This window comes from Herpailurus yagouaroundi, unplaced genomic scaffold (genome assembly GCF_014898765.1).
Source record: "Herpailurus yagouaroundi ecotype Mexico unplaced genomic scaffold, PumYag 211, whole genome shotgun sequence".
NCBI lineage: Eukaryota > Metazoa > Chordata > Mammalia > Carnivora > Felidae > Herpailurus > Herpailurus yagouaroundi.
The window spans coordinates 6,592,528-6,618,309 of NW_024412442.1; the positions used below are offsets into that span (position 1 = coordinate 6,592,528).

Sequence of the window (25,782 nt, forward strand, 5' to 3'; positions counted from 1 at the left end):
CAAAGGTTAACCGTACTTTAAATGTGAAAGGTCTAAATACATCAATAAAAAGACAAGAGATCGTCAGAATAGGTGAAAAACAAGATGCTGTTTTCCTGTTTATATATTCTGTCTATAAGAAACCTACTTTAAATATAAAGATCCAGACAAGGGAAACAAAAGCAAAAATGAACTACTGGGACCTCATCAAAATAAAAAGCTTCTGCACAGCGAAGGAAACAACCAGCAAAACTAAAACGCAACCAACAGAATGGGAGAAGAGATTTGCAAACAACATATCAGATAAAGGGTTAGTATCCAAAATCTACAAAGAACTTATCAAACTCAACACCCAAAAAACAAATAACCCAGTGAAGACATGGGCAAAAGATATGAATAGACACTTCTTCAAAGAAGACATCCAGAGGGCCAACCGACACATGAAAAAATGCTCCACATCACTCATCATCAGGGAAATACAAATCAAAACCACACTGAGATACCACCTCACACCTGTCAGAATGGCTCACATTAACAACTCAGGCAACAACGGATGTTGGCGAGGATGCGGAGAGAGAGGATCTCTTTTGCATTGCTGGTGGGAATGCAAGCTGGTGCAACCACTCTGGAAAACAGTATGGAGGCTCCTCAGAAAACTAAAAATACAACTACCCTACGACCCAGCAAATGCACAACTAGGCATTTCTCCACGGGATACAGGTGCACTGTTTCGAAGGGACACATGCACCCCATGTTTATAGCAGCACTATCGACAACAGGCAAAGTACGGAAAGGGCCCAAATGTCCATCAATGGATGAAACGATAAAGAAATTGTGGTATATGTGTGTGTATGTATATATATATATATATATATATATATATATATATAAAATGGAGTATTACTCGGCATCAAAAAGAATGAAATCTTGCCATGTGCAACTACGTGGATGGAACTGGAGGGTATTACGCTAAGTGAAATTAGAGAAAGACAAAAATCCTATGACTTCACTCATACGAGGACTTTAAGAGACAAAACAGATAAACATAAGGGAAGGGAAGCAAAAATAATATAAAAACAGGGAAGGGGAGAAAACAGAAGATTCTTAAATATGGAGAACAAACTGAGGGTTACGGGAGGGCTTGTAGGAGGGGGGATGGGCTAAATGGGGAAGGGGCGCTAAGGAATCTCCTCCTAAAATCATTGTTGCACTATATGCTAATTTGGATGTAAATTTAAAAAAATTTAAAAATTAAAAAAAAAAGATCCAGACAGGTTAAAAATAAAGGGGTGGAGAAAGATATATACCATACTAACACTAATCAGAAGAAAGCTGAAGCTGTTATTTTAACTTCGGACAAAGCACGCTTCACAACAAGAATATCCTCAGGAATAGAGAGATGACATAATGATAAAGGGGTCAAATCTCCAAGAAGACATAGCAATTTTAACGTCTATGTGCCCAACAAGAGACCGTCAAAACACACATGGCTCTAGGCCACCGTAGGGCTGGGAGAAAACTCTGGGCCGGCCCCCTCCAGGGAGCCAGAACCTTCCCTATCCTCACGTGGAATGCCATTCCCGCCCCAGAAGCCGCACCCTACACATCCTTCAACACAGGAACCTGGATGCTGGACGCTGTACAGCCTCTGAATTGGGACTCCCTGCTTTTGTTTAGTTTTGAGAGAGAGAGACAGAGCACAAGTGGGGAAGGTCAGTGAAGCGGGCTCCGGGCTCTGAGCTGTCAGCACAGAGCTTGACGCGGGGCTGGAGCCCACGAACCGTGAGATCACGACCTGAGCTGAAGTCGGACGCTCAACCGACCGAGCCACCCAGGCGCCCTCCCCTCCCCTTTTTTTTTAGCTAGGAGAAACGTGGAGTCTGCCCATCTCATTGATCTGTCTTCAAATCTTTAGCAAACCTGCCCCCAAGAATCCTCGAGAGAGACTCCAATCTTTGCACCCACCGACCACGGTGTGCTGATGGCTAATGGATCCTCTGGATAAGCACTATTCCTGTGGACCAGGTGGTACACGTCAGATGCTATGATTCATACGTCACAAATCCTCAAGGGCATTTCTAAATCTGCTCAGTCACTAGATGCTGGATGACACCAGGGCCATGCCAGCCCTCACGAACTCGAAGGACTCCTCACACATGCAACACGCGTTAACTCGCGTGATAAACCCACACTCCGTATCTTCACCAATAGTAAGCCGGGCGATGCCCCAATCCTGTTCCTCCCTTGTCCAGCTTCGGGCAACGTCCCCTCACTCGGCCTGTGTCTCGAGGACCATGCCCACCTCTGACCTCTAAGAGCCGGAGTCTGGACCCAGCAGGACTCGCTTAATTTTCTTGTAACCTGAACCAGAAGACACGTAAGAACCCTAAGGCGCTGACAGGCACAATTTCAAGTCTGGGTTTGTTCAGAGTAAGTTTCCGGACCAAAGGGAGAGAAAAATAAAGGACATCAGTAACACGGGCCCCAGGTAGCACATTCTACTTCCCGAAGGTTACCTCAACACCTGGTTGACTTTTTGTACAATGGCAGTCAAATTAAAGCAAGGAGGTCTTCTCGTTTTATGTGATGTTTATAAAGTTTTTGAGATCTTTATCACGTTGATCAATTTAGATATTTGCTGGGGAGACAAATGAAACATTTAGCAATTAGGAAACTGGCAAAATTAGTCTCTCATACCTCATGAGGTGGATTTCCTGGCACTCAGTCCGTACGAAGAGTCATTCTACTTGGCATTACCGCCACGGGCACCAATGTCTCCCACCGCTGACTCCTGCGGAAGAATTTATGAACACTCACAGCATTTGGGGGCGTGCAGGGTGGTGAGGAGGGGTGGAGACCTGCACTCCAATCAGAGTTTCACCACTTACCGGCTGCATGACCTTGGGAGGTTTATTCAACTTCTCTGAGTCGCCTCCCACAAAATGGGGTAATCATTAACCCTGTGGCTGTGTGGCCATTAACAAGATAGCGCGTGTAAAGAATGCCCAGCTCATACGAGAGCCAAGTAAAGAAGCTACTGTCATTAGGAGGTACTGTCTTACCAAACGAAAGGACAGAAAAGCACATGTCCTCATTCAGGCAGACCCCACCAAGTGTACTGCAATTCTGCACAACACAAGGTTTCTCTATCCTTCCTGGATCTTCAGACCCGGGAGCCACACGGTATGTCCATTCACGAACCGGTGCCGTCCGGCATGAAGAGAAATTAGTGAATGAATTTCTTAGTACCTATGTAGTATGCAAACCTGTAATAATCTTTTTTTTTTTTTTTAAATAAAACTGCTTTGACTTAGGAAGAAAGATCCAATGTTTAGCACGTGCCAGTGACGCGTTTTCATTACTCAAGGTGCTTTCCCTTTCAATTCGCAACACTCGCCCAAGAGTCCAAGTGCGGGAGAGGCTGTGCTAGAAACCCATCCCAGGATTCTGGTCCTTCGAGTGAGACACACGGCCGGAGCCCCAGGCGGGACACCATCCCAGTTTTACATCTGTAGCAAGGTGGTCTGTCTGCATTTTGAAATAAACTTACCTGTGTGATTCTTTTGGTGTACTTTTGAAAAAAAACAAAAAACCAAAAAAAAAAAAAAAACCCCACTCACACATTTTAAGAAATCTCAAGGGGAAAGAAACATGATTGCCGCAGGCCCTGTCTCAAACTCCGGGAAGACATCCCACAACTCAGGTTTTTACCTTGCTTTAATGACTTCGTTTACGACCTCTGGGAAGGATGTGAACACATCAGGAGTAACAGCCATTTATGTTTTAAGTATCAGGTTTTATTAAAAAGTGCATTTTGATTAATTTACGGTCTAGGTAAGCTGTTAAGATATCAGTATACTCTCTGGAATAATAATAACTTTACAAATATTTAAAACAAACAAAATTTTAAAAGCCTTTTTATTTCCTTCACCATTATTGTTTTACAATACAAATATCACCTTGTGAATACACAGGAAAAAAAAAAACCCTACGGAAGATAATTCTGCTGCACGTAAAATACAGAATGGATATATATACTTCTTCATTCTTAAAAAACTATTTTGTTCTCCACATTGGCAAGTATGGAATAGAATACTTCCCCAAACATACTTCTGTTAGGAGTAAAACTTAGAGATACATGCAGTTTCTGCACAAATATATTTTAAAGAAATAGATCTCTGTTTTGTTGTTCACCAACAAAATTGTCATCAGAGTATGGATAACTAATTTATAGCTTTCAAGTTTTAGTTAAGTGATCATTTTCAAAACTCTCTTTTTAAAAACAAAGTATTCATGGCTGTTTTCACTGTATAGTTAAAATCGAACCACCAAATAGATGATAAAATAATTTAAGTGGTACATGTCATTGCCACCTGCTCACAATATGGGAACAGGGCTCTGATTTTCTAATTAACTCCCCCATTCGTTAATTCATAGCAATTTAAAAACCATAAGCAGTCTTCAGATTTAATTTAGCTATAAATGCAAAATTTAGTAGTGTATACATACATTTATATTTTCATGGAATATTTTATTTTAAATAAAAACATTTAAGATTGCCTACTGACCATACAATCAAGACAAGAAAGGCACTAGAAACATAGACAAATTTCTCTCCCAAGCATTTTTTTTTTAAATTTTAACTCTCTTCTCTCTGACATGTAAAAATCTTGAAATTTGGTTTTCATAACATCATTTTGAAAAATAAAGTTAGGAAATACTTAGAAAATCACTTTATAACAGAATCTTTTTTTTTTTTTTTTTTGCACTTTTTGACACACTCTCTCTGCTTTTTACAAAACCCAAAGTTACCACACCTTTCTGTGTCTGTCATTTTTTATTTGAATAGCGGTGCAACAGGTAGAAAGATTTCAGAATCGAACCCCATTCAGGTACTTAGAAACCTTCATAGAGACATTTGCTAGAAAATGGCTTACAGCCCAATCTTTGGGGCAAGAGATATGAAAAGTATGTTTTCCCAAGAAAATAATACGCTTTATTTTCCAGATGTGACTGGAAAGACCAGAACGGATGATAGAAAAGCTTACATTTATGCTGTTGCATCGTATACAAAGGAACGTGGTGATGCAGCTTATGCGGAACCCCGGACTCACGAACAGGAAATGTGTGCAGTGCATGATAGGTTACGTTTTCTTTATTGTTGTCCCACGCAGGTCCTTTGGAGAGAAAAAAAGATCACAGTGCTGACCAGGTAACTCAATAGGTTAAGTCAAGGAAACGGCTGAAAGATACCGGGATCGTCTGTTTATGGCATCTGCTCTCACTGGAGTTCTCAGCACTTGGAAAGGGTCCTCGTCCCCCGCTTGGTGCGGCCGTTATGTGTCGTTCACCAAGCGGCTGTATTTCACCTGCCTCCCGAGGTGGACCACCGGCCAGGGGAAGGGCCAGTGGTAAGATCGAGGTACGATTCCTTGGACGTTCTTTTCAAAGTACTGAAACGGCCTATACCACCACACCCTAGCCAGGAGGTTCATCTGGGAAGCTTCTTTGAGCACCTATGACGACAAAGACAGGAAACCAGGTCAGGGAGAGCAATTCATGGGCCCCCAAACGAACATATGTACTTTTCTAACGATCTTCCACTTTAAGCGGATGTGTTTTCCTAATTACAATTCACAAAGGACCCCGGAACGGCCTTGTGTCCACCCACGTACCCCAGTTTCGCACGCACGCCCCCGCTCTGCTCTCGTGTGCTAACCAGGCCACCCCCTAGCAGGAGAGCAAAGAACTCCAACTCCGGGAGCGCACGGAGAACGCGTGGCTTCCTCGATCTCTTGTCCGTAAGTGCGCGCGCCCCAGTGAGTGTCTCCGTTACTCTTCTGCGATGGAAGTTAAGCGTTCGGCTGCTCAGGGGCCCAGGCCAGGAGAAGGGGGGAGGGGTGCCAATGAAACAGCAGGGGGGCCCAGCTTGGAAGGCATTTGTCAGGGACGGGGACGGTGATACCTGTTCTAGAAGGATGCAATCTCTGCGTCACTGTACTAACACATTTCTTGCTCATTTTTTGTTGCGAAGTGGCTCAGCATCACGAAAGACAACGCGATCCCAGTTGCCTAGCCCCCCTGGAGAGAGGCCTAAGACATCCGTGGGTTCTCTGCACGTCCCCCCGCCCCCATGCCAGCACCGCCAGGCCAGGCGTTGAGAGAAGCTGTAATCAGACAAGGGGAAAACTCACTTGCTGATTGGCCATAGTGTGGTACCACCAGAAGAGTCTTGTGGTGATGTAATACGCCACCACCACGTCCACAGTGTAGTGGTCATGCGCTAAGAGAATACAGAAGATCCCAACCACGCTGAGGAGCCAGCAAATCCAGTGGTACCACCACAGTCGTCGAGGGGAATCTGAAAAGAGGAGCGATTCACACCGGTTACTCTGATCTTTCCGTCTGAAAACAGATCGTTTGGGCTGCAAATTTAAGGGTCTTAGCTTATATGTAGTCAAGGTTAGAATGGAAGCAGCTTGGGGCGTCTGGGGGGCTCTGTCGGTGAAGCGTCCGACTTCGGCTCAGGTCACGATCTCGCGGTCTGTGAGTTCGAGCCCCGCGTCGGGCTCTGTGCTGACAGCTCAGAGCCTGGAGCCGGCTTCGGATTCTGTGTCTCCCTCGCTCTCTGCCCCTCCCCCGCTCGCGCGCTATCTCTGTCTCTCAAAAACAAATAAGTGTTAAAAAAAAAAAAAGAATGGAAGCAGCTTATCTCATGAAGTGACTTTATTAGCAATTGTAATTTATACTTGGCTACTGCTTGATTCACATATAAAGGCAGTTGAGAAGGACAACTGAGAGGATAATGTGTCGTGTTCCGTTAAAAAAAAAAAAAAAAAAAGCCTGTCTACTGACATTTAATTCAACTTACTTATAAATAATTTGGGGTTAATGCTCCAAACAAAAATCAATACTTTTTGGTCTACAGATCCTTACACACGGACTAGGCAATTAGAATTGCTACAACTGTCCTACTTGCTTCCCAAGCTTTGTGACTAAACACTGACCTGAAACTCTGTAAGAGTCTCAGATTCCATTTCTCAAACAGAAATAAGAAAGAATCCAAATGCCTGGGAATTTTGGTGCAAGTGCATTCAAAGGCAGGGTAGTGTCAGGTCAATACCTGTCCGTACCTTGATTTGGAAGCTCCCACCTGAGGTGAGCACCATAATCTCTATTTGTCCAGGCCTTCCCACTTTGCATTCTCAAAGAATGGGCTGAAGAGGGTCTGAAATTTTACGCAAAAATGTCACTTGAATGTGATCCGTCCTCCCTACCCAGGGGGAGAAAGGTTAGACTTTCACTGGCTTCTCACAGCATACAAGTACTCCTCATTTGGGGGTGTCTGGGTGGCTCAGTCGGTTGGGCGTCTGACTTCAGCTCAGTCATGATCTCACGGTTTGTGAGTTTGAGCCCTGCATCACGCTCTGTGCTGACAGCTCAGAGCCTGGAGCCTGCTTTGGGTTCTGTGTCTCCCTCTCTCTCTGCCCCTCCTCCACTCACACTCTGTCTCTCTCTGCCTCTCAAAAATAAAGACAATTAAAAAAAAATTAAAAAAAAAAAGAACTAGTCATTCGTTTAACCAGTATTTATTGAACATCTACTATGTGCCTGGGACAGGAAATGCTCTGGGTATAGAGATCAACGAACCAAACAGGCAAAGAGCCTGCCTTTGTTGGGGGAGATCCCTTCCTGGGACAGAGGAGACACAATAAAAAATAATTATAATAAAGAAGGAGATTTTACACTGTGTTAGAAGGTGTTAAATGCTATGAAAAAATAAAGTTGAACAGGAGAAGCAGGATCAGAAACCGAGAAGGGGAAGGGAGGTTTGTGACTTTAAATTGAGTGGTCAGGGCAGGGGTGGGGGCACCGTACCCCACCCCCAGGAAAATCTGCATTGATACACCCTACAGCTACCATTCATTCTTCATGCACGTGTTACAGTGCGGACATGACACCCGTTTTAATTTCTACAACCTGTCCCTCGGCCATAGAGCGGCTACCAGTGTCTCGCTCTAAAGACGAGGAAGCTAAGACTCAGAGAGGTTAAGGTCTTTCCCCGTCACAGAGGTGGGGATGGCACCCGGACTCAAAGTCAGAGGTTGTGAGCCGCGTCCTCCAAGTTTCCCGACATGGCCGTGCTTCCTTTGAGGATAAGACTTCACTGCCTTTACAGTACAACCAGCAGGGAGTGCTCCCCAGGCTGTGACAACCCCCACCGGCAAAAGGGCCAAACTGACAGAAAGTGTTAGAATTCACTCAGAAGGTTCCCCACGCATACCCCCCCAGGCCCCTCTGGACCGCAGGAGAAAAGAGAGCCTCATGTCTCACAAACATACTCTGAGAGAAAAAAGGGGGCAAAAGACCATATATAACGTCATACCACATGTTAATTTTAGAAACCACAAAGCCATCATCGGCAAGACTCAAGACATGCGTGGAAATGACACAGGAACGTGGGAAGCAAGGCATGAACAGCCTTAATCATATGTTAGCGCTGTATGTGCTTCACAAAGGGTTATCTGAAACAGATATGGTGAATGCCAGCATCTGTTAAATCTGAGCAGGGGACGGGGGTTTATTTAAATATTTTTTGTGTGTTTCGCAATAAAATATTTTAAGTACGTTTAAAAATATATTTTAGGTAGTTGTTTGTAAGTTTCTGTGTTTTGAGAGAGAGTGAGCGAGCAGGGGAGGGGCAGAGAGAGCAGGAGAGGGAGAATCCCAAGCACTGTCAGCGCAGAGCCTGATGCTGGGCTCGAACCCACGAACCGGGAGGTCATGACCTGAGCCGAAATCAGGAGCCGGATGCTTCACCGAATGAGCCCCCCAGGCGGCCCTTACGTACATTTTAAAGGAGACTCCCTTTTGGCGCCTGCATCACTTAGTGCCCCTGAGCCCCCGGCTTCTATGAGGGCAGAGACCTCGCTGACCCCCAGGCGCAGCGTAGGGCGGTGACACGCGGTCTACATCACGTGCCACCAGGCCTGGGCTCACGAGCTTTCCTCCCGGCTCCTTCCAGCAGCTGTAGCGCAGCCCGAAGGCTCTGCCGACACCAGAGGAGACGAGGAGACTAGGCGCCCCCCGCCCCCGGGGCAAGAGCGGTGACCCCGCCCCCCGCCTCCCCCCCCCCCCCCCCCCCCGCCGCGCTGGGGGCCCACGGTGTTGGGTGCGGTGGGGACGCTGCCGGAGGGCTGTCCTCGACTTACACTCTTTGATAAATAAGTAAGTGAGCGTGAGCATGACCGTGTGGCCGCTGTACAGGTAGTCCCCGCACATGTTGTGAGAGCCGGTGATGGACAGGCCGCCACCGGCAATGAGCTTCATTATCCTCCGCACTTGTGCTTCCCAGTCTCCGAACAGCTGTGGGAGAGGAGAGACGAGAGGCGTTACCAGTCCACCCCGGAGTGCTGTGGCGCCCTCCTCCGTCAGGGCCAGGCCCTGCGATACCCTGACTTCTGCCGAGAAACGCACACCTGGCCCTGGACGTGGCTCTCCGGCACCACCTCTGCCATTTCCCGAGACAAAAGGCATCTGTGGCTAGTCACAACCAGCCGCTTTCACCCGCACCTGAGAGCTCCTTAGGGCGGTGACCCTCGGAAGGCCCCGGAGCATCGGGGCTTGACGCCGGGAGAGCCAACCCTGTGATCAGAAGGCTGGACCACCAGGGAGGGCGAGGGCTGGAGGTGGATGGTCAATGACTCATCAGTCCTGCTTACAGGGGCGCCTGGTCGGCTCCATCGGTTAAGCGTCCGACTTCTGCTCAGGTCCTGATCTCGGGGTTTGTGAGTTCGAGCCCTGCATCGGGCTCTGTGCTGACAGCTGGGAGCCTGGAGCCTGCTTCACATTCTGTGCCTCCCTCTCTCTCTGCCCCTCCCCTGCTCACGCTCTGCCTCTCTCTCTCTCTCTCTCTCTCTCTCTCAAGAATAAATAAAAACATTAAAAAAAATCCTGCTCATTACATAACGATGCCTCCACAAAACTGCACAAGGATGGAGGTTCAGAAAGCGACCAGGCTGATGACAAAGTAGAGATGTGGGGGGCGTGGGAGCCCCGCGCCCCTTCCCAGAGACCTCGCCCAGGGCATTCCTTCCGTCCGGCTGCCCTAAGTTACATCCTCTTATAATACACTGGGTCTCTGGTAAGTTACATGTTTTCCTTAGTTTTGGGAACAACCGTTAGCAAACTAACCAAATCTGGGGGGGGGGTCACGGGAACCCCCAATTTACAGCTCAGTGGTCGGACGCACAGGTGACAGCCTGCACTCGTCGCTGGAGTCTGAAGGGGGAGGGGTCAGTCGGTGTGACACAGAGGTCCCTCCAGGGAGGGAGCAACAGAACTAACGCCCCCCACAGGTGCTCACAGAAGCGCCTGGTGTGGGTGCTGAGAGGAGGCGCACGGGAATGTTCCGGCTTTTTGAGCTTCCGTCAAGACACGTAAACCCCCCATGAAGGCTGCCGTCCACGTTCACTAGAGAGGAAGCGTGTGGCCACAGCCGTTCCTTGCTTGCGCTTTCTGGAGCACGTTTCAGCAGACGCTTGCCCCATTTTTAAAATTACACTGATAGAGAAAGAGTAACTGATCGCGGTTTACGACGGGAGCCGCTTGGGGGAAAATAATCTGGGACAAGTCCCCGTGCTCAGCTTACAGGACAGCGGCTCTATGGACCCAGCTGATGTTGGAGACTGAGGAGGTCAAATGGGACTTTTGGCGACCAAAGTGACACAACGGACTGAATGGATGTACCTTCAATCTACTGAAATCACGTGAGTGGAACCATGTGCTCTTCTTTTTCAGTAAGAGTGAAACAATCTCACAGATAAATCTCCGTCTCTAATGCAAGTCTGGGCTGCACGCCGGAGTCATCAGAGGCTTAAACAACACACTCCCTGCCATTTTTCTTTGCTATGTCAAACGGTCTGTATCTTAGGTTGCCAGCACACTAGTTACTTTTAACCAGAATTAATCACCCTGACCCTTTTCAACATTTCACTGATAACATGCCAGGCTTTGGGAAACATGTGGTCTGCTACAATTTCCCTTTAAGAAAATGTATCAAGATTTCTAGTCAAGGATGGCAGGTTGGACACATGGCACAGAGGAGACAGATTTCCAAATTCAAAGGGTCACCACAAGAAAACAGACCTCTACGGCAAGACTCGGCACCACGAGATTTCAGGTACGTAGTGGGGGGTTAGCAAGAGACCCTGATGCCTCCAGAAATCAAAGACAAGCTTCATACTTGGGGTGCCTGGGTGGCTCAGTCGGTTAAGCGCCAACTTTGGCTCAGGTCATGATCTCACGGTTTGTGGGTTCGAGCCCCGCGTCGGGCTCTGTGCTGACAGCTCAGAGCCTGCTTCAGATTCTGTGTCTCCCTCTCTCTCTGCCCCTCCCCTCCACTTGCACTCTGTCTCTCTCTGTCTCAAAAATAAGTAAACATTAAAATTAAAATCATGATGTATTTATAAAAAAAACACAAACAAGCTTCATACAAAGGATCAAGAGTCAGCTTTTTCAAAAACAATCCTGGAAGACAGAAGGCTTTGGAAAAATGCCTCCAAGTTCCATGGGAAAATGATTTTCAACTTAGCAACCTATGCCCAGCCATACTCTTAAGCGACCCTGCAGTACAGGGTCGACTAAAGCCGTTTTCACAAGATTTCACAGTATTTACCACCTACATACTCTTCAGGGAACTAGAGAGCATACGCTTTGTAAAGCAGAAAGAGCAGAAAAAAAGAAGAGACAGGATTTGCTAGGTCGTCAGTGAAGGCAGAGCCGAGGGGCTGTGAGCCTGCACAGTGAACCATGGGTGGGGGGGGTGGGTACGGGTGCGAGGGTCATCCGCGGGAAGGTGAAACCACATGGGGGTGAGTGTGCACACAGCACACTAAGAAAGCAAAAGGCAAGGCAATCGCTAACTCTCTAAGAAACAAAATGTTGTGCACAAGAATCATTATAGGAAATGACTCAAGCTGGCTACGAAGAGCATTTAGAAACTAATAGTGTGAACACGAAATGTGGAGTTAAGTCAGAACAGAAATCCAGACCCGGACAGGGAAGAGGGGACAGGAAGCAAGACCGCCCACCAGGGGGGGTGGGGCTGGGGCACCGTGGACCCTCCCTCCAGCCTTCCCGTAGGAGGTCAATAATAAGACTTCCATCAGAAAAACAGAGAAACGGAACTGCCGTGTCCCTTACAGACCGCAGGGTAACACACACACACACACACACACACACACACACACACACACACACAAACACACATATCTGTGAAAAGTAAAAAGCTATGAAGGTAAGCACCACCAGCTTCAGTTAAAATTGTTGAAAGCAGTTAGGAACGTGGGCTGGAGTTGGTCAGGGTTCAGGGGGATGGGTGGCTACGGTGTGTCGTTAAAGATTCTACAGAACCATTTTGTTTAAAAACATTTTTAAAATGTCTACTTATTTTTGGAAAAAGAGAGAGAGTACGAGGGCGGGGCAGAGAGAAAGAGGGAGACTCAGAATCCAAAGCAGGCTCCAGGCTCTGAGCTGTCAGCATAGAGCCTGACGTGGGGCTCAAACTCATGAACTGTGAGATCATGACCTGAGCTGAAGTCGGATGCTTCACTGAGCCACCCAGGTGCCCGTTTTTTTTTTTTAAATTGCACATATGTAATAAACACGATAGAAATTTTTCAAAAGATTTAAATGGAAAGTTGGGTCCAGTTCTGCCATAACAATGCACAGTATAAAGAGGAAACTTATGGCAACAAAAGCCTGGGTAGCTTTTCATTTTATTCCATTTCAGATTGTCTTTCCAAAAACTGTGTTTTTTACACTAGAAATCCTATTCTCAGGCACCACCACCCTGTAATTTGCCCTCCCGTTTTAGCACGAAAATATTTGTGGGGAACCTGTACGCGTGGGGAGGAGGGAGACATTACCAGGTAAACACAGCATCGAGAAAAAAATAGCTGAAGATTAATGCTGCATTTCTTCCAAGTGCCCTTAAAACACCTAAGCTTTCTTTTAAAAAATCTCTTTCCATGGCTGTCAAACCTCTGGGAGGGGCGGTCTCTTCAAGCTTAGTGGGAAACAGGAAAAGAAGGTGGATGGCTATGGCCACATAAAAATTTTAATTATGTTAAAAAAAAAAAAAAAGCAAACAAAGTAAAAGACATGTTGCATAACAACCGGAGCAGAAACCAGCTAACATCTTTTTCACGGAAACTGACCATATGAACCAAGTAAATAACACCAACGTGGGAGACAAAAAAGGATATGAACAGCGGGAGGCATGGAGACTGCCAAACAAACAGATACAAACTTTGCTCCCGTATCAAGTTAGCAAAGCTGAGGGAAGCGGAAGCAGGGCTGGGGCTTTCGGGGCAGGCCCAGCGGCTGGGTGAGGGGGGGTGAGCCGAATGCACCTGCCAGCCGGGAGGGGTGGCGGGCAGACTGGGCTCTGCCACTTAGCTGGGTGATCCGAGGCGGCCGGACCAGTCTAACCCTCCACTTCCTCACCTACCACTTGGGGAGCATCATCGTTATGACAATCGACAAAATTCTGTAAAAATCATCATCGATATTGACCGGCAATCCAAACGGCATCGCCCGGGACTCGTTTACACGGAGTCTCAGAGCCTGCCGCAAAGAAATGATCCCAGACATGAACGCTTTAGGTAGAACTCTCCCACTATGATATTAGTATAAAAGGAACAGAGTGGAAACAATCTAACCAGGAATTGTTATTAAATAACTGCTTGCTTGCTACTCGAAGCCCAGGCCGGCAAGTACTGGCAACATCGGGAGTCCCTATAAAATGATTCTCAAACCTACTGAACCACCATCTGAGGCGACTGGTTAGACTCACACCACAGTGATTCAAATGCGTTGACTTGGGCTACGACTGCGTAATAAATGATGAACGAAATCAGTTTATAATGCCCGTGTAGTAAGTTTGTATCATAGACATCGTCTCTTATCGAGGAAAAAACAAAACATTTGGCATAATCAACTGTATTTTTTTAAAAACAAGCACAGAGAACACGTAGAATGTACAAACTACACGTCAGCAGGGTTTCAGTGGAAGCTGGCAGGGTTTCTCCCAGTCTCTGTCCCAAAGGGACTTCTAGAAGTCCCCGCTCCTTGGGCTAGAAAGAGAGGAATTCTCTTGGAAGTCTCCAGTTGTGGGATCTCGGCGGCCTTCGAGTGCAGGCAGGACATACGGGAAGAGACTAAAGAAGAGGAAAAGACAGGAACTCTGGTCTTCTCTCTCATGCTTACTTTAGTTTCATTCCCCAATCTGCCTGCCCCCCTCCTGCGGCATCCTCAAAAAGCTGCTCGAACATTCTGCGGGGTGTTTCTTACTTGCAGTCGGTGGGAAAGAGCATGGACTGCGCCCACCCCACTGTCGCTGGAGAAGTACCCCGCCCCCCACAACAGGAGGCTGTTGAATGTTCATTTCTGAAAGCAGAGATACTTTTGGGGGACATTCACACCCATCATTTTCTCAGTAGACGCTACAAAGCTGTAGTAATTCACTCTGCGAATTATCGTCTCTTAGGGACACAGAAAAGTCAGTTTTCAGTGAAAATACAGCAATTTTCTTCAGCATCTGATGAATGGCTAAGAAGTAAACTGGCCCAAATCGCTTAAGCAATAACAAGGCACAGGAAGAAACCGCGAGCAGGAGGCGGCGGGAGAGGCTTCCTAATGACGCAGACTAATCTAGTACAGTTAGAAACCAGTGAGCCCCTGGCTATTAGAAAGCAGGCTTCCCCAAGTTTTCAGGGCTGAGTACCAGAGCGCATGGATGAGAATTTGTTCACCATCGCCCGGTTTGCACATGGTCTAGCGCACTTGCCTCTTCCCTTTGCTGCATCTGAAGAGCAGGGACACTCACCCCCTACTGGCCTGAGAGGGCACACCCGGAACCGAGCTCACCAAATAACGCTGACTCATCCAACGGCTCCGCTCTAACCCTGACGGATGGCTGCAAGGCGACGGGAGTGGAAATGCTACTGAGTATAATCCTTGCCCCTCACCGAGGCTTCGCCCTGCAGAAGCCCTGGAAAATCGGCCCGGCTGGTCCCATCCGCCGGCTGCTCAGTGTTGGAGCTGGGGAGGGGACCCAAGTCCTGGGACCCCATCTGCCACTGTCCGAGGCACTGCAGGCCCCCTGCACACCGCCGGTCCCCCCAGCTTTGCATAAGCCAGGACCTGGGTACACGCAGAGTAACGTTTCCTCCAGCAGCCTCCTCCTGTCCAGATGTTCAGAGGTCACATCCTGTGATCATGCCCCACTGCAAAGCCATGTAGCCAGGTAGCTCTCAAATTACTCATTCCATCATTCATTCATTCATTCATTCATTCATTCATTCATTCAATGAATCTACCTACTAAGATCACAGCAAATAAATTTTTGTTATTTGCTGAAGAACAATCTCCCCGCCAAACAGAAACGTCACTCTCCTCTACCACAAGCCGAGAAGGCCGCTCTGAGCCCCCAGACCACAGGCACACCCGCTAGGGAAGCAGGCATCGAGGCACGGAAGGGCTGGCGGCATGCCTATCACGCCCGAGCACCTGCAGCTGAGAAACACACGCTCCACACTGCGGCTTCCCTCAGCTTCTCTCCCTGATGACGGAGCCCGAAACGCCAAGACTCCGCCGCTCCCTGCGTGTCACCCGGCGGGGCAGCCCTCCCAACCAATGACGTGTCCGTAAGAACTAGCAGGAGTCATGAGAACGTCCTTCGCCGGAGAGGTGGTGTGCCTGCGGGTTGGGTGAACGGTTCTTGTGATTCCGTACTCCCGCCCCGCACGATTTCTCACACCGTCCTACTACTACTTGAGCGGGCAGGAAAAAGGGAGTGGTAACAGGGTGATTTTGTGTACGAAAACATTAGCTTTCGTGGGGATGGAGAGTCCAACTTTTCCACTGAGTTTCCCCATTAACGATCCGGTCGTATCCTCACCAGCCTGGGGGGTGGTTGGTGCAGAGGCTGTGATGCCCATTTCACAGATGAGCAAATCAGCAGAGAGGCTGTTTCTGTTTCACCCAGTGAGTCGTCTGGGCTCAGATCCCACCTCTCCCCTCCCTAAGCGAGCTTGCCTCTGGGTCCCTACAGACAGCCTGCTGTTGTCCCCAATGCCTCCCCAGATGACAAAGGCTCCAGAGCATCTCCAGGTTGCGGTGGCGGTTCTCACGAAATCCAGCCCACTTTACGCACGTCATTTCCAGGCAGGTGCACAGGAGTACTCGCTAAAGAGCCACTTTCCATAAGTGGGGTTTTTTTTTTTTCCATTTAAATCAAACTTCCCCGTTTCTATAAAAGTTGTTCTCGTGGAAATCGTTCACAAACCAAGGGCACGTTTTCTGCCTTCTCTAACAAGGTGTTTCCCACCTGTCCTTAACTTTCCTCGCCCTGCAGGGCTGGGCTGTGCCGGAGGGGTGCTCCCAATGTCTCTGAGTCTGCCTGCACAGGAGCACAAGCCCCGGGTTGGGGTCCGGCGTCCGGGGGCTCTGGACGGACACTCTGTCCAATGCGGCCTCAGCGTTCTCTCGTCTGGAAGACGGCAAGAATGATACTTCTTCGCCCGTGGCACCCCCCGGCCAAGGTGAGGGGAGGTCTGCTACAAGGGCCTGCTCCATTATAAAGTGCATCCAAACTTTGGGCAGCATGGCAATGACCATGTCCTTCAGGGAGAACCCCACCCCGGCACCCAGCAATCCAGATCGGGGTGGCTGTCCACGTGGCCCTCACCGACTCTCGTCCGTGGTCACAAGGCACTTTTCTGAACCCTTCTCCTCCACGTGGTAACTGCTTCATTCCTGGGAAGACTTCGTTTCACCCACAAATATCGCATCCACCTCCACTGATGTGGAGAGATTTCACTGCGCGTCCTCTTAGAACACATTCATGCAACTTCTAAAAAGACGTTTTCCCCCCCTTAAGGTCTGAAGGATCTGGCTCTCTGCACCTCTCCATTGTCAAGTGTATCCATCCATTCTAATACTATGCGGGTTGTTTTCTTTCTTTTTTTTTTTTTTTATTTTGTGGGGGCACGGTCTCTCTAATTATCATCAATAAAACATGAAATGCGCAACCAGCCTCCCTTCCTCCCCCTAAAAACTTCTGTATTTTTTTTATGACCTCTAGTAAAGGAGACTTACCAAAGCTCCACAAAATCTTAAAAAAAGGCTGGCTCCAGATTTCCCATTTTCTTATTTGTTACATTAAATAAATCCAGTATTTCAGCAAAGCGCTAATCACCCTTTAACAAAAGTACATTTGCTTTTAGTGTTGAGCGATCCTTTAGCCTCACTTGTTCATGAAGCAAAAATTTATAAGCAAATTCCCTCAGATGCTTATTAGGAAAATCCCTAAATCTAAAGGACAGTACAGGTCTTCCTCGACTGTACTGCCTCCTAATAAACCCACAGTGAGTTGAAAAATGTAAGTGGAAAATGCGTTTACTGTATCACTGTAAAATCAGAAAATCCTAAGTTGAGCCACTATCCTTGGGAATTGTGTGTCTGATAAACACCCACAGACTCTGTGCTTAGCCTCCTCCATCATCGATGTGCTGCCACCCTTGCTCCATTCTCCCTCTTTTTCCTGGACCAGTTGAGGACAAACTGAATATGCTAGGACGTGTTCCTCCATTGTCACACTCCTAACTTTTTTTTTTTTTAATTTTTTTTTTTCAACGTTTATTTTTTTTGGGACAGAGAGAGACAGAGCATGAATGGGGGAGGGGCAGAGGGAGAGGGAGACACAGAATCGGAAACAGGCTCCAGGCTCTGAGCCATCAGCCCAGAGCCCGACGCGGGGCTCAAACTCCCGGACCGCGAGATCGTGACCTGGCTGAAGTCGGACGCTTAACCGACTGCGCCACCCAGGCGCCCCATAACTTTTAACAACGAGGCAGTATGGTCCCAGTTAAGACATCTCTGGAATGCCCTTCACAGCTCTTATGCCCCAGCCAAGGGTCTGATCAGAGAACGCACAGTGAGGACACTTGTCACAGTCTTAATTTCTCCCAGTCTGCTAGTTTCTCGGTCTTTGTTTTTATGGCGCTGATATTTCTGAAGAGTCCAGCCTCGTTTCTTTACAGAATGTCCCTCAATTTGGGTTTATCTGATTGTTTATGTTCAAGTCCAGCTGAAATGTTATTGGCAGGAATATTACAGAAATGGCAGGCCCTTCTCTGCACACCATAGCGACAAGCATCTCTCATCATTTGTCCCGTGACCGGTTTGATCACTTGGCTACAGCAGTGCCTGCCGGATTTCTCCACCAAATACACACCTCTGCCCCTTTATAATTAATAAGCAGTTTGTGTTCTTTTCTAAATTAGCTAAGTATCATGCCCTCAGCCTTTCACCTAATGGCCTTAGCACCAATAATGGCTCCTGCTTGAATTACTACTGTAGTCGTTACAAATGGTGATTTTCTAGTATTTCTTTTACCTTTTTCTCCCTCGATTCTTAAAAGCTTTTTTTGCCCTAATGTATTATAATCAACTACTGTCATTATTTCATTGTGATACTATAATTATCTCAAACACAGCCAGCGGGAACCTCTCCAGCAGGGAGTATGGCTTCTCAATGGGACGCCCTGGCCTGCGGTGGCCGGGCAGCCCTTCCCTCAGGACACAAGTCCATTTGTCCATCTGCCCCTACTCTGACACAGTGGAAAATGCTTCCTGGAGACCCATCTGCCACCACCTGTGGGTCTCCCTGGGGTGCCTACTGAGTTCTCTGAGCCTGGTGACCTGCTTACTCTAGACAGCTGCTGCCACGTGGAAAACCTCTCACCTTCCCAGTGTCCCCCAGACACAGCCCTCCCTCTCCACCTCACCTCTAAATCAGGCCATAGTGGCAACGCGGCCTCATGGCCTCCCTCACGACCTGAGACGTGGCCAGACTCCCTGCCCCGTCACTAAAGACCGACAGTAACTGGGAGACAGCGGGGGGGGGGGGGGGGCAAGCTCTGAATCAACTGTAACTCCCTCACACCCCCGGGGGTGCCAAACGACAGGGTGTTCAGGACAGGGGCCCGGCATCCAGCACCTGGGCAAGTCCTCTGTCCCCCCTCCCTCCCAGACAGCTGGAGGGTCCCTCGAAGGGGCACAGGTGACCACCTCTCACTCCTGCTATGCCTTCCCCTGCAGCCTGGCTCCTCAGAAGGGTGACAAGACCCCTCAAGTCTGCCCACCGCGCCTCTCCGGCTTCATCCCTGGCCACTTGCCACTGGGGCCCACACCCAGGGTCACCCCCCCTTCCCCAGGCCTCCTCTGTACTTCCCCGTGGCTCAACCCCACCTGGTAAACTCCTCACCCTTTGAGACCTGGCCAGGACGGCCGACACCCAGTAGAGTATACTACCTTCTGCGGGCACCATAGGCAGGTGATGGCGATCTGCCGGGTGACTCAGGGGAACCTGGGTGCCCATGGGGGCCCCTGTGGTATCGATCTGTGTATCCTCAAATGTCACCCCACACAGGGCAGGTGCTCTAGAAATGCTTGTTCAGGAAACAATCTCCCTGCCTCACAATCTGGGGGCTCTCTGGGGATGTCCCTTAAATAAAACCACGCAGAAACTCTAAGGCTTATAAAATGACGTAAAACTGCACATATCAAGGGTAAACTATAAGGAAATGGGAATAACTGCACAGAAAGCAAGATGAGAAATATGTAAGACAACGATGCATAAAGGACTAATAAACATACGGAAACATTAACAGTAAACAGGGCTCTGAGTGATTGTAAAAAGTTTCCTCTTCCTGTATTATTTTTAGTGTATCTACAATAAATGTGTAGTTGCTTTAAAATGGAAAAAAATAATCTTTTTAGGAGAGAAAACAATCCAGTGCATTTCTATTTTTTTTTTTTTTTTTTTTTGTCCCTGAAAAAGGAAGAGAGCATTGGAGGCAGACAGAGGAAGAGCCTTGGGATGGGGAAGGGTCTGGAAATTACCTGTGAGAAATAGTTAAAAGTGAGAATGAACACAGAAAGGGGGGGGGTCACGGTGACGACGGTAAGAAACAGGGCGGCAAGCAGAAAATGAGGTGAAATCGCGCACTGACAAATTAAATCCCACACGATTCCACAACAGGACACGAAGCTACTTTGGTAAGGGACGCAGGCCGTGTTCTCACGGCCGACAAGGCCTGCGGGACCTCGTCACAACCTGGGATCGGCGGGCGTGCAGGGCCGCCTGCTACGGGGCAGCCACCTGAGAAAGCACCAGAAGAGGCCACGAGGTCCCCCCAGGGTGGGAGCGGGGCCTCCACGGCTCAACCTCGGGCTGCAGGAGCTTGGACCTTTCTCGATTCTGGGAGGCGGGCAGGAGAGAGCACGGAGGCTGTTGTGTCCTGACCGCAGAACAGCGAACCCCCGCTGCCACCCAAACACAGCCTGTCCAACGGCGGGCCACGTTCAAATGCACGGGGGCGGGGGTGCAGGGAAGAAAACTCAACTTTGCACCTGAGGAGAACCACGTCACTAAGACGCCGTGTCAGATCACGGCACCGGCCAGCCGAGTGCCCTTGCTGCCACGTGACCGTGACCCTCACTGTTCCAAGGTCACCACGGAGACCACACAGCAGAGCCCAGCATGCACCTCAACGTGATCTGAGCCACGGATTCCCTCGCAGGGTGACTGGCGAGAGAGCTGAAAACAGCCCACGGTACCTCCTCCATCAGCCGTGGGCTGTGCGCGAACCTGGGGCCCGGGGCGGGTCTTCCTTTGCCCCGACGGTCAGAGCCAACGTTCATACGGAAAGCTAAGGACACCACAGTATTCGCAAATATTTGCCGTAGCCTTTTCTTTTTTAAAACTGGATCTGAAACAGCGGGAACAAGAGGCAGGAGGCTGTGTTCTGGTTGGTTCACACGCTCCTGGCAGAAAAGCTCTGATGACGGTAACAGGGCCGACGGCGTGACCGGCTGGTGTCCGCTAGGCCACAGGACACGTGCGTCCCAGGAGCTCCTCATCAAGCAGCTGCACACCGCGACTCCCCTCTGCATGTCCCCAGGGGGACTCAGCTCTGTGGCGGGAGCACTGACGGAGGCCGCTGTCCTTCCTGCCCTGGTCACCGCACACGCCCGTCACGGTCCTGCCGAGTGCCGAGCACACGGCCAGGAGATGAGCGTACTGAGTGCCGCGAGCCTGCCGGGCCCTTCCTCCTGGAAGCCCCACGTCCTGGGCACCGGCGTTAGGACTCCCAACATGACGGCAGAACCGCCAGACGACGTCACACACAAAGCGTCTTCTACGGCCCAACTCGTCCCACGCAGCTGAATGACGCCGAGACACCGTGCGAGGGACACCAACCGACAGGCTGGGAAAGGGGTCACGTGGGGAGCTCTCCCCTCTGGAGGCTCTACTTCCCGCCCTGTCTCGGGCCTTTTCATGTGCCCGCATGCAGAACGTGACGGCTCCCGTGCTCGCCCAACCTTGACCCCGTACCACTAACCGTCCTAGACGGCGCCCCACTCAGGGGTCTCCCAAGCGCCTCACGCATAACTATCCCAGTGGGAAGACCCAAGGGGCCTGTGAAACCCTCATTCCCCACGTCAGGTTTTTGCCTAGGGGTACGACCCGCGCGCCCTCCTGCCCTCCCTGCGGGGGACGGCCAAGCACCAGCCGCTGCAGCACTCTGCACAGGGACCACGCGGGTGCGGGCTTGCACCAGGGGGCCGAGGCGCTGTCCACACAGGCACCTCTGCCCCCCACGCTCACTCCTCGCTCGCCGGCCCCTGGAGGCGTGCGACGCAGGCCGGCCCGTGACGCGAACGTTCGCCGGACAGGGGAGGGCGTAGGGTTGAAGCATACCCTGCCTTTGGCGTTTTCCGTCGACTGAGCCCTACGTGCTGCCGTCTCCCCCGAGCTCCTTCAGACAGACCCAGAAAGTGTCACTAGTGCTGTGCGGCCACTAAGGAAACTGGGGAACTGAGAAGGTCAACGCAACTGCCCTGGCTGGGAAGCGGCTGTGTGAGACCGTCCTGACTCTGACCTCAGTTGTTCCCACTACTCGTTACTCGGTCGGTTTGTCCTTTTATGGGGTGAGAAGCTCCCTCTCTGTGCAACGGGTCAGGGGGAGGCTGTTCTGCAGGCGAGGCTATGGAGGGCGGGGTGACTTCCTGAGGCTCCTTTCAATCCTGGCTGATTAGCCGTGGGCAGGGCTCTGAAGCAGCAAAGCTAATGTCCAGGGTCCCCCTCTAGCACCCCTTCTCCCCCTTCTGACACCGTTCTAGTCCTCAACTGGTCACTCGATTTCTCGAGCTTGGCCCGCCATGCCAGGGGCAGCCCCGGCCTCCCCGACTCTTCGGTCCAGCATCAGAAACCATTCCCTTGTTCCTGGGGACCGTTCCTGCCGACAGAGTCACAACTGAACTGGAATCAAGTCTCCAGAGCCAACTTTCTATTTAGAGAAAAAATGGAGGAGAGAAAAAGGCTAATCGACACTACAAAGGAAAAACCGGATAAATCCAGAACGTGGGATACCCCACGGAATAGCCTGTCTGATCTCCATGGGTTACTAATGGGCTTCAAACAAGAAAAAAGGGAGAAAGGAGAGAGTACTGCCCTAGAATTGGAGACTTAAGAGACAGATCAACTAAATGTAAGGAAGTTGGCTCCTGTAACTTGTACAAACTGATGTTTTTTTTTTAATTTTTTTTTTAACATTTATTTATTTTTGAGAGAGAGAGAGACAGAGCATGAACGAGGGAGGGTCAGAGAGAGGGAGATACAGAATCTGAAACAGGCTCCAGGCTCTGAGCTGTCAGCACTGAGCCCGACGCGGGGCTCGAACCCACGGACCACAAGATCATGACCTGAGCTGAAGTCGGCTGCTTAACCAACTGAGCCACCCAGGCGCCCCCAAACTGATGTTTTTAAAGGCATTTTTAAGACAACCAAGATGGGTCTACGAACTGGGAACTGCCGATACCGAGGAATGACATTTGATTGTGTTCACTACACCAACAACATGAAAGTTATCAATAAAATGTCCAAAAATTTCAGATGCATACTAAAGTAGATAGCCATGAAATGGCATTACCTGGGGTCTGTTCTAAAATACCTCAAGGGGTGCCTGGGTGGCTCGGTCGGTTAAGCGTCCGACTTCAGCTCAGGTCATGATCTCGCCGTTCCCAAGTTCGAGCCCCACGTCCAGCTCTGCACTGACGGCTCGGAGCCTGGAGCCCGCTTCCGATTCTGTGTCTCCCTCTCTCTCTCTCTGCCCCTCCCCCACTCGAGCTTTGCCTCTCTCTCTCCCTCTCTCTCTCAAAACTAAATAAAAAACATTTTAAAAAATACACATGTACTTTTAATTTTTTAAATACGTCAAAATAAAACGAGATGAAGCTAACGTAGCCACTCTTGATAATCACGGCGTCTGGGGGGTTGGGCACGTACAGCTTCCACACGTGAGGTTCTCTGCCCTGGGAGATGCGTATGAACGGTTTTAGAATAAAAATTATTTTCTGAATCCTTTCTTCCACGAGCCTGCTCTACAAAAGAAGGAATTAGATTTAACACATTGTAACTAATTGTGCTCACTTTTTTTGCTAAGCTGTACTCACGTTTCATCCCCTCCCACGTTCTTTTATTGAAAAACTCCCAGTTTCCAAATGACCATCACGAGATCACGAGGGACGGCCCCGCTCGGGATTTCTGGCAACACCATAAACCAGAGGCACGTCTGAGGTTTTGTTTTTTGGCACGGTTCCTGCTGTGACCTCTTGTTTTTACCAAGAAAAGCCACAACTCTTTATAGCCGCAGGACCTTGGCTGGATTTGCCGATGACTCAGGCAGGCCGTGAGTGCCAATGGGCCCCGGGCGTGGGCCGGCCGGCCCGGGCGCGATGGCAGAGAGAGGCCGTAAGGAGAAACAGAGCGGGAGCCAGGGCAGGGGGGTGGCCGCACGGCACAGTCCTTCACGGCCGACCCGGTCCGTGGGCCCGGCCAGACTTCCCATCTACCTCAACGAGCGCACCCCACTCCCCGCTGGAAACGCTTCCTGACGTGCAGACTTTTTTTTAAGAAGCCGAACTCAACTTAGGCACATACATCTCAACTGTCAGCCTACTACTGAGAACACACGGCTGATCGCCAGCCTCCCCCCCCCCTGGAGTCCACGCGCATCACTGGAGCCTCGCGGAGAACATATTTCCTACAGCCCGGCAGCCCCAGGCAGGCACTCAGTTTTTGGAGGCCGCAGAAGGGAGGCTGGCCTCCTGGGAGGAAGAGGGGACGAGGTGGAAGGGGGAGGGCGGTGGGGCTGCTGTGAGGGACGAGCGGAAGCTGGGACCACTTGTTCTTTGTGGCGGCTTCTCCAGGGTGAGGAGTCTGAAGTGAACCAGAGGAAGAGAGAAGCAGGGGACCAGCCACCCTCCTGAGCACACGCCTGAGTCTCAGAAGGGAGACCGGTAAGTAAGCACGTAACATAACGGGGTCCAAACCTTCAAACGATAAAGACTCCGCTTCAAAAATCCAATACGTTTTGCAGCTCTCTTTCATGGTTCCAGCAGAGAAACTCTCTCTTCTGGAAAGAAGAAACTTTATAGAAGGGGAGGGAGCTCAAAGGACATGGGTGTTTTACCAACATCAGCGCGATGCAAAAAGAATCGTTCCAAACACATCGGAGCACCCCGTATTTTCTCCCAGCCTCACCGAGGACGCCAGCCTCTCCTTACTGCTTGAGAGCTTTGCTACAAGCCAACATTTTTACAACTCCATCTTCTGCTAATTATTTCAAAAGTTCCAGTGACCTCCCTAGTTGGAAGCATTGCAAGGTAAAAGTTATTTTGTGAACCGGGTGGAAAAACAGAGACGGTAAGAGAGGAACGGTTTACGTCAGCGAAAGGTCTCTGTGCCACCAGAGAGATCGATAGGGCCACACGCGCCTCTGGGGAGCGGTGACCTCGTTCGGGTGGGTGGAGGGCACGAGGGGACAGCGTCTCCTGCTCTGCCGTTAGAGATGACCACCGCAGGGATTAGTAGAAAGAAGGAAAAAATATCACTGGAGGCCGAACCTTCCGCCTAAGAGAGGGGAAAAAAGCACATACGAGCTCTTGGATCTGTGTCAAGGGAGCGAATGGTATTTTAAAAGTTTGGCAGGAAAAGCAAAGAGCTACACCCACACACGCGGCTTAACCGCCTCCAGCGCACTCACCAGACCACATATGCTCCCAGCTGGGGCGCACTGGCGGGGCCTGGAGATGTGGGGAAGGGGGGAGGGGGTGGGCACCGGGCCATACTGCTCAGTAACCTTCCCGGACACGGGCGGGGGGGCCTTGACTACACTCTGGAGAGACTTCCACCTTCGGCCTTAGTCAAAGGACCCCTGGGCCGGAGGACAGACAGAAAACACAGGGAAAATCACAGTGAGCAAAGATTACCTTCGGAGAGCAGTTGAAATGCATACCGGGCACCGGGAGTGTGGTTACATACATTGTGATACAGCGGTAGAGGTACAGCGTGCCGACTATGCAGAAAAATCTTCTGCTAATGATAGACCTGGAGAAAGGGAAAAACAGGGCACTCAGTCAGGAAATTCTGCAGGTGCATTTCAGTTCTCCGTGACCCGACCAAGCCAACCAACCCAAAGTTCCTTGAGAGCCTAGAATAAGAACGTTCTCATCAAAGCCAATAGATTGAGGTGAGGATTCTGAGAACGATGTTGTGGTTTTTGGTTTTTACTATTAAATGGCCCAGAGAGTCTCAAGTGCTCGCTGTTCCTACTGATTAGGCTTCCCGAAGCCTTAAACCTGAGCTGACCTTCGCTTGACGGGTAAGGCC

At 49.8% G+C, this 25,782-nt stretch overlaps 2 protein-coding genes across 3 annotated transcripts in view; both read right to left on the reverse strand.

Annotated features, from left to right (window-relative positions):
- Positions 1 to 3,153, reverse strand: part of ASAH2 (N-acylsphingosine amidohydrolase 2) — a 103,739-nt gene extending 100,586 nt beyond the window's left edge. Inside the window, exon 1 of the mRNA XM_040454224.1 lies at positions 2,677 to 3,153. The gene's annotated coding sequence lies outside the window, so the exon portion shown is untranslated. The remainder of the gene's footprint in view (positions 1 to 2,676) is intronic.
- Positions 3,154 to 3,754: 601 nt separating this feature from the next.
- Positions 3,755 to 25,782, reverse strand: part of SGMS1 (sphingomyelin synthase 1) — a 114,937-nt gene continuing 92,909 nt past the window's right edge. The window contains exons 2-5 of one of the 2 annotated variants that reach the window (XM_040454230.1): positions 25,383 to 25,500; positions 9,192 to 9,345; positions 6,174 to 6,340; positions 3,755 to 5,495 (exon numbers count right to left, since the gene is read on the reverse strand). In XM_040454230.1, coding sequence (XP_040310164.1) covers positions 5,316 to 5,495; positions 6,174 to 6,340; positions 9,192 to 9,345; positions 25,383 to 25,500 — 619 coding nt within the window. In that variant the 3' untranslated portion in view covers positions 3,755 to 5,315. The remainder of the gene's footprint in view (positions 5,496 to 6,173; positions 6,341 to 9,191; positions 9,346 to 25,382; positions 25,501 to 25,782) is intronic. The other variant, XM_040454229.1, reaches the window with a different exon arrangement.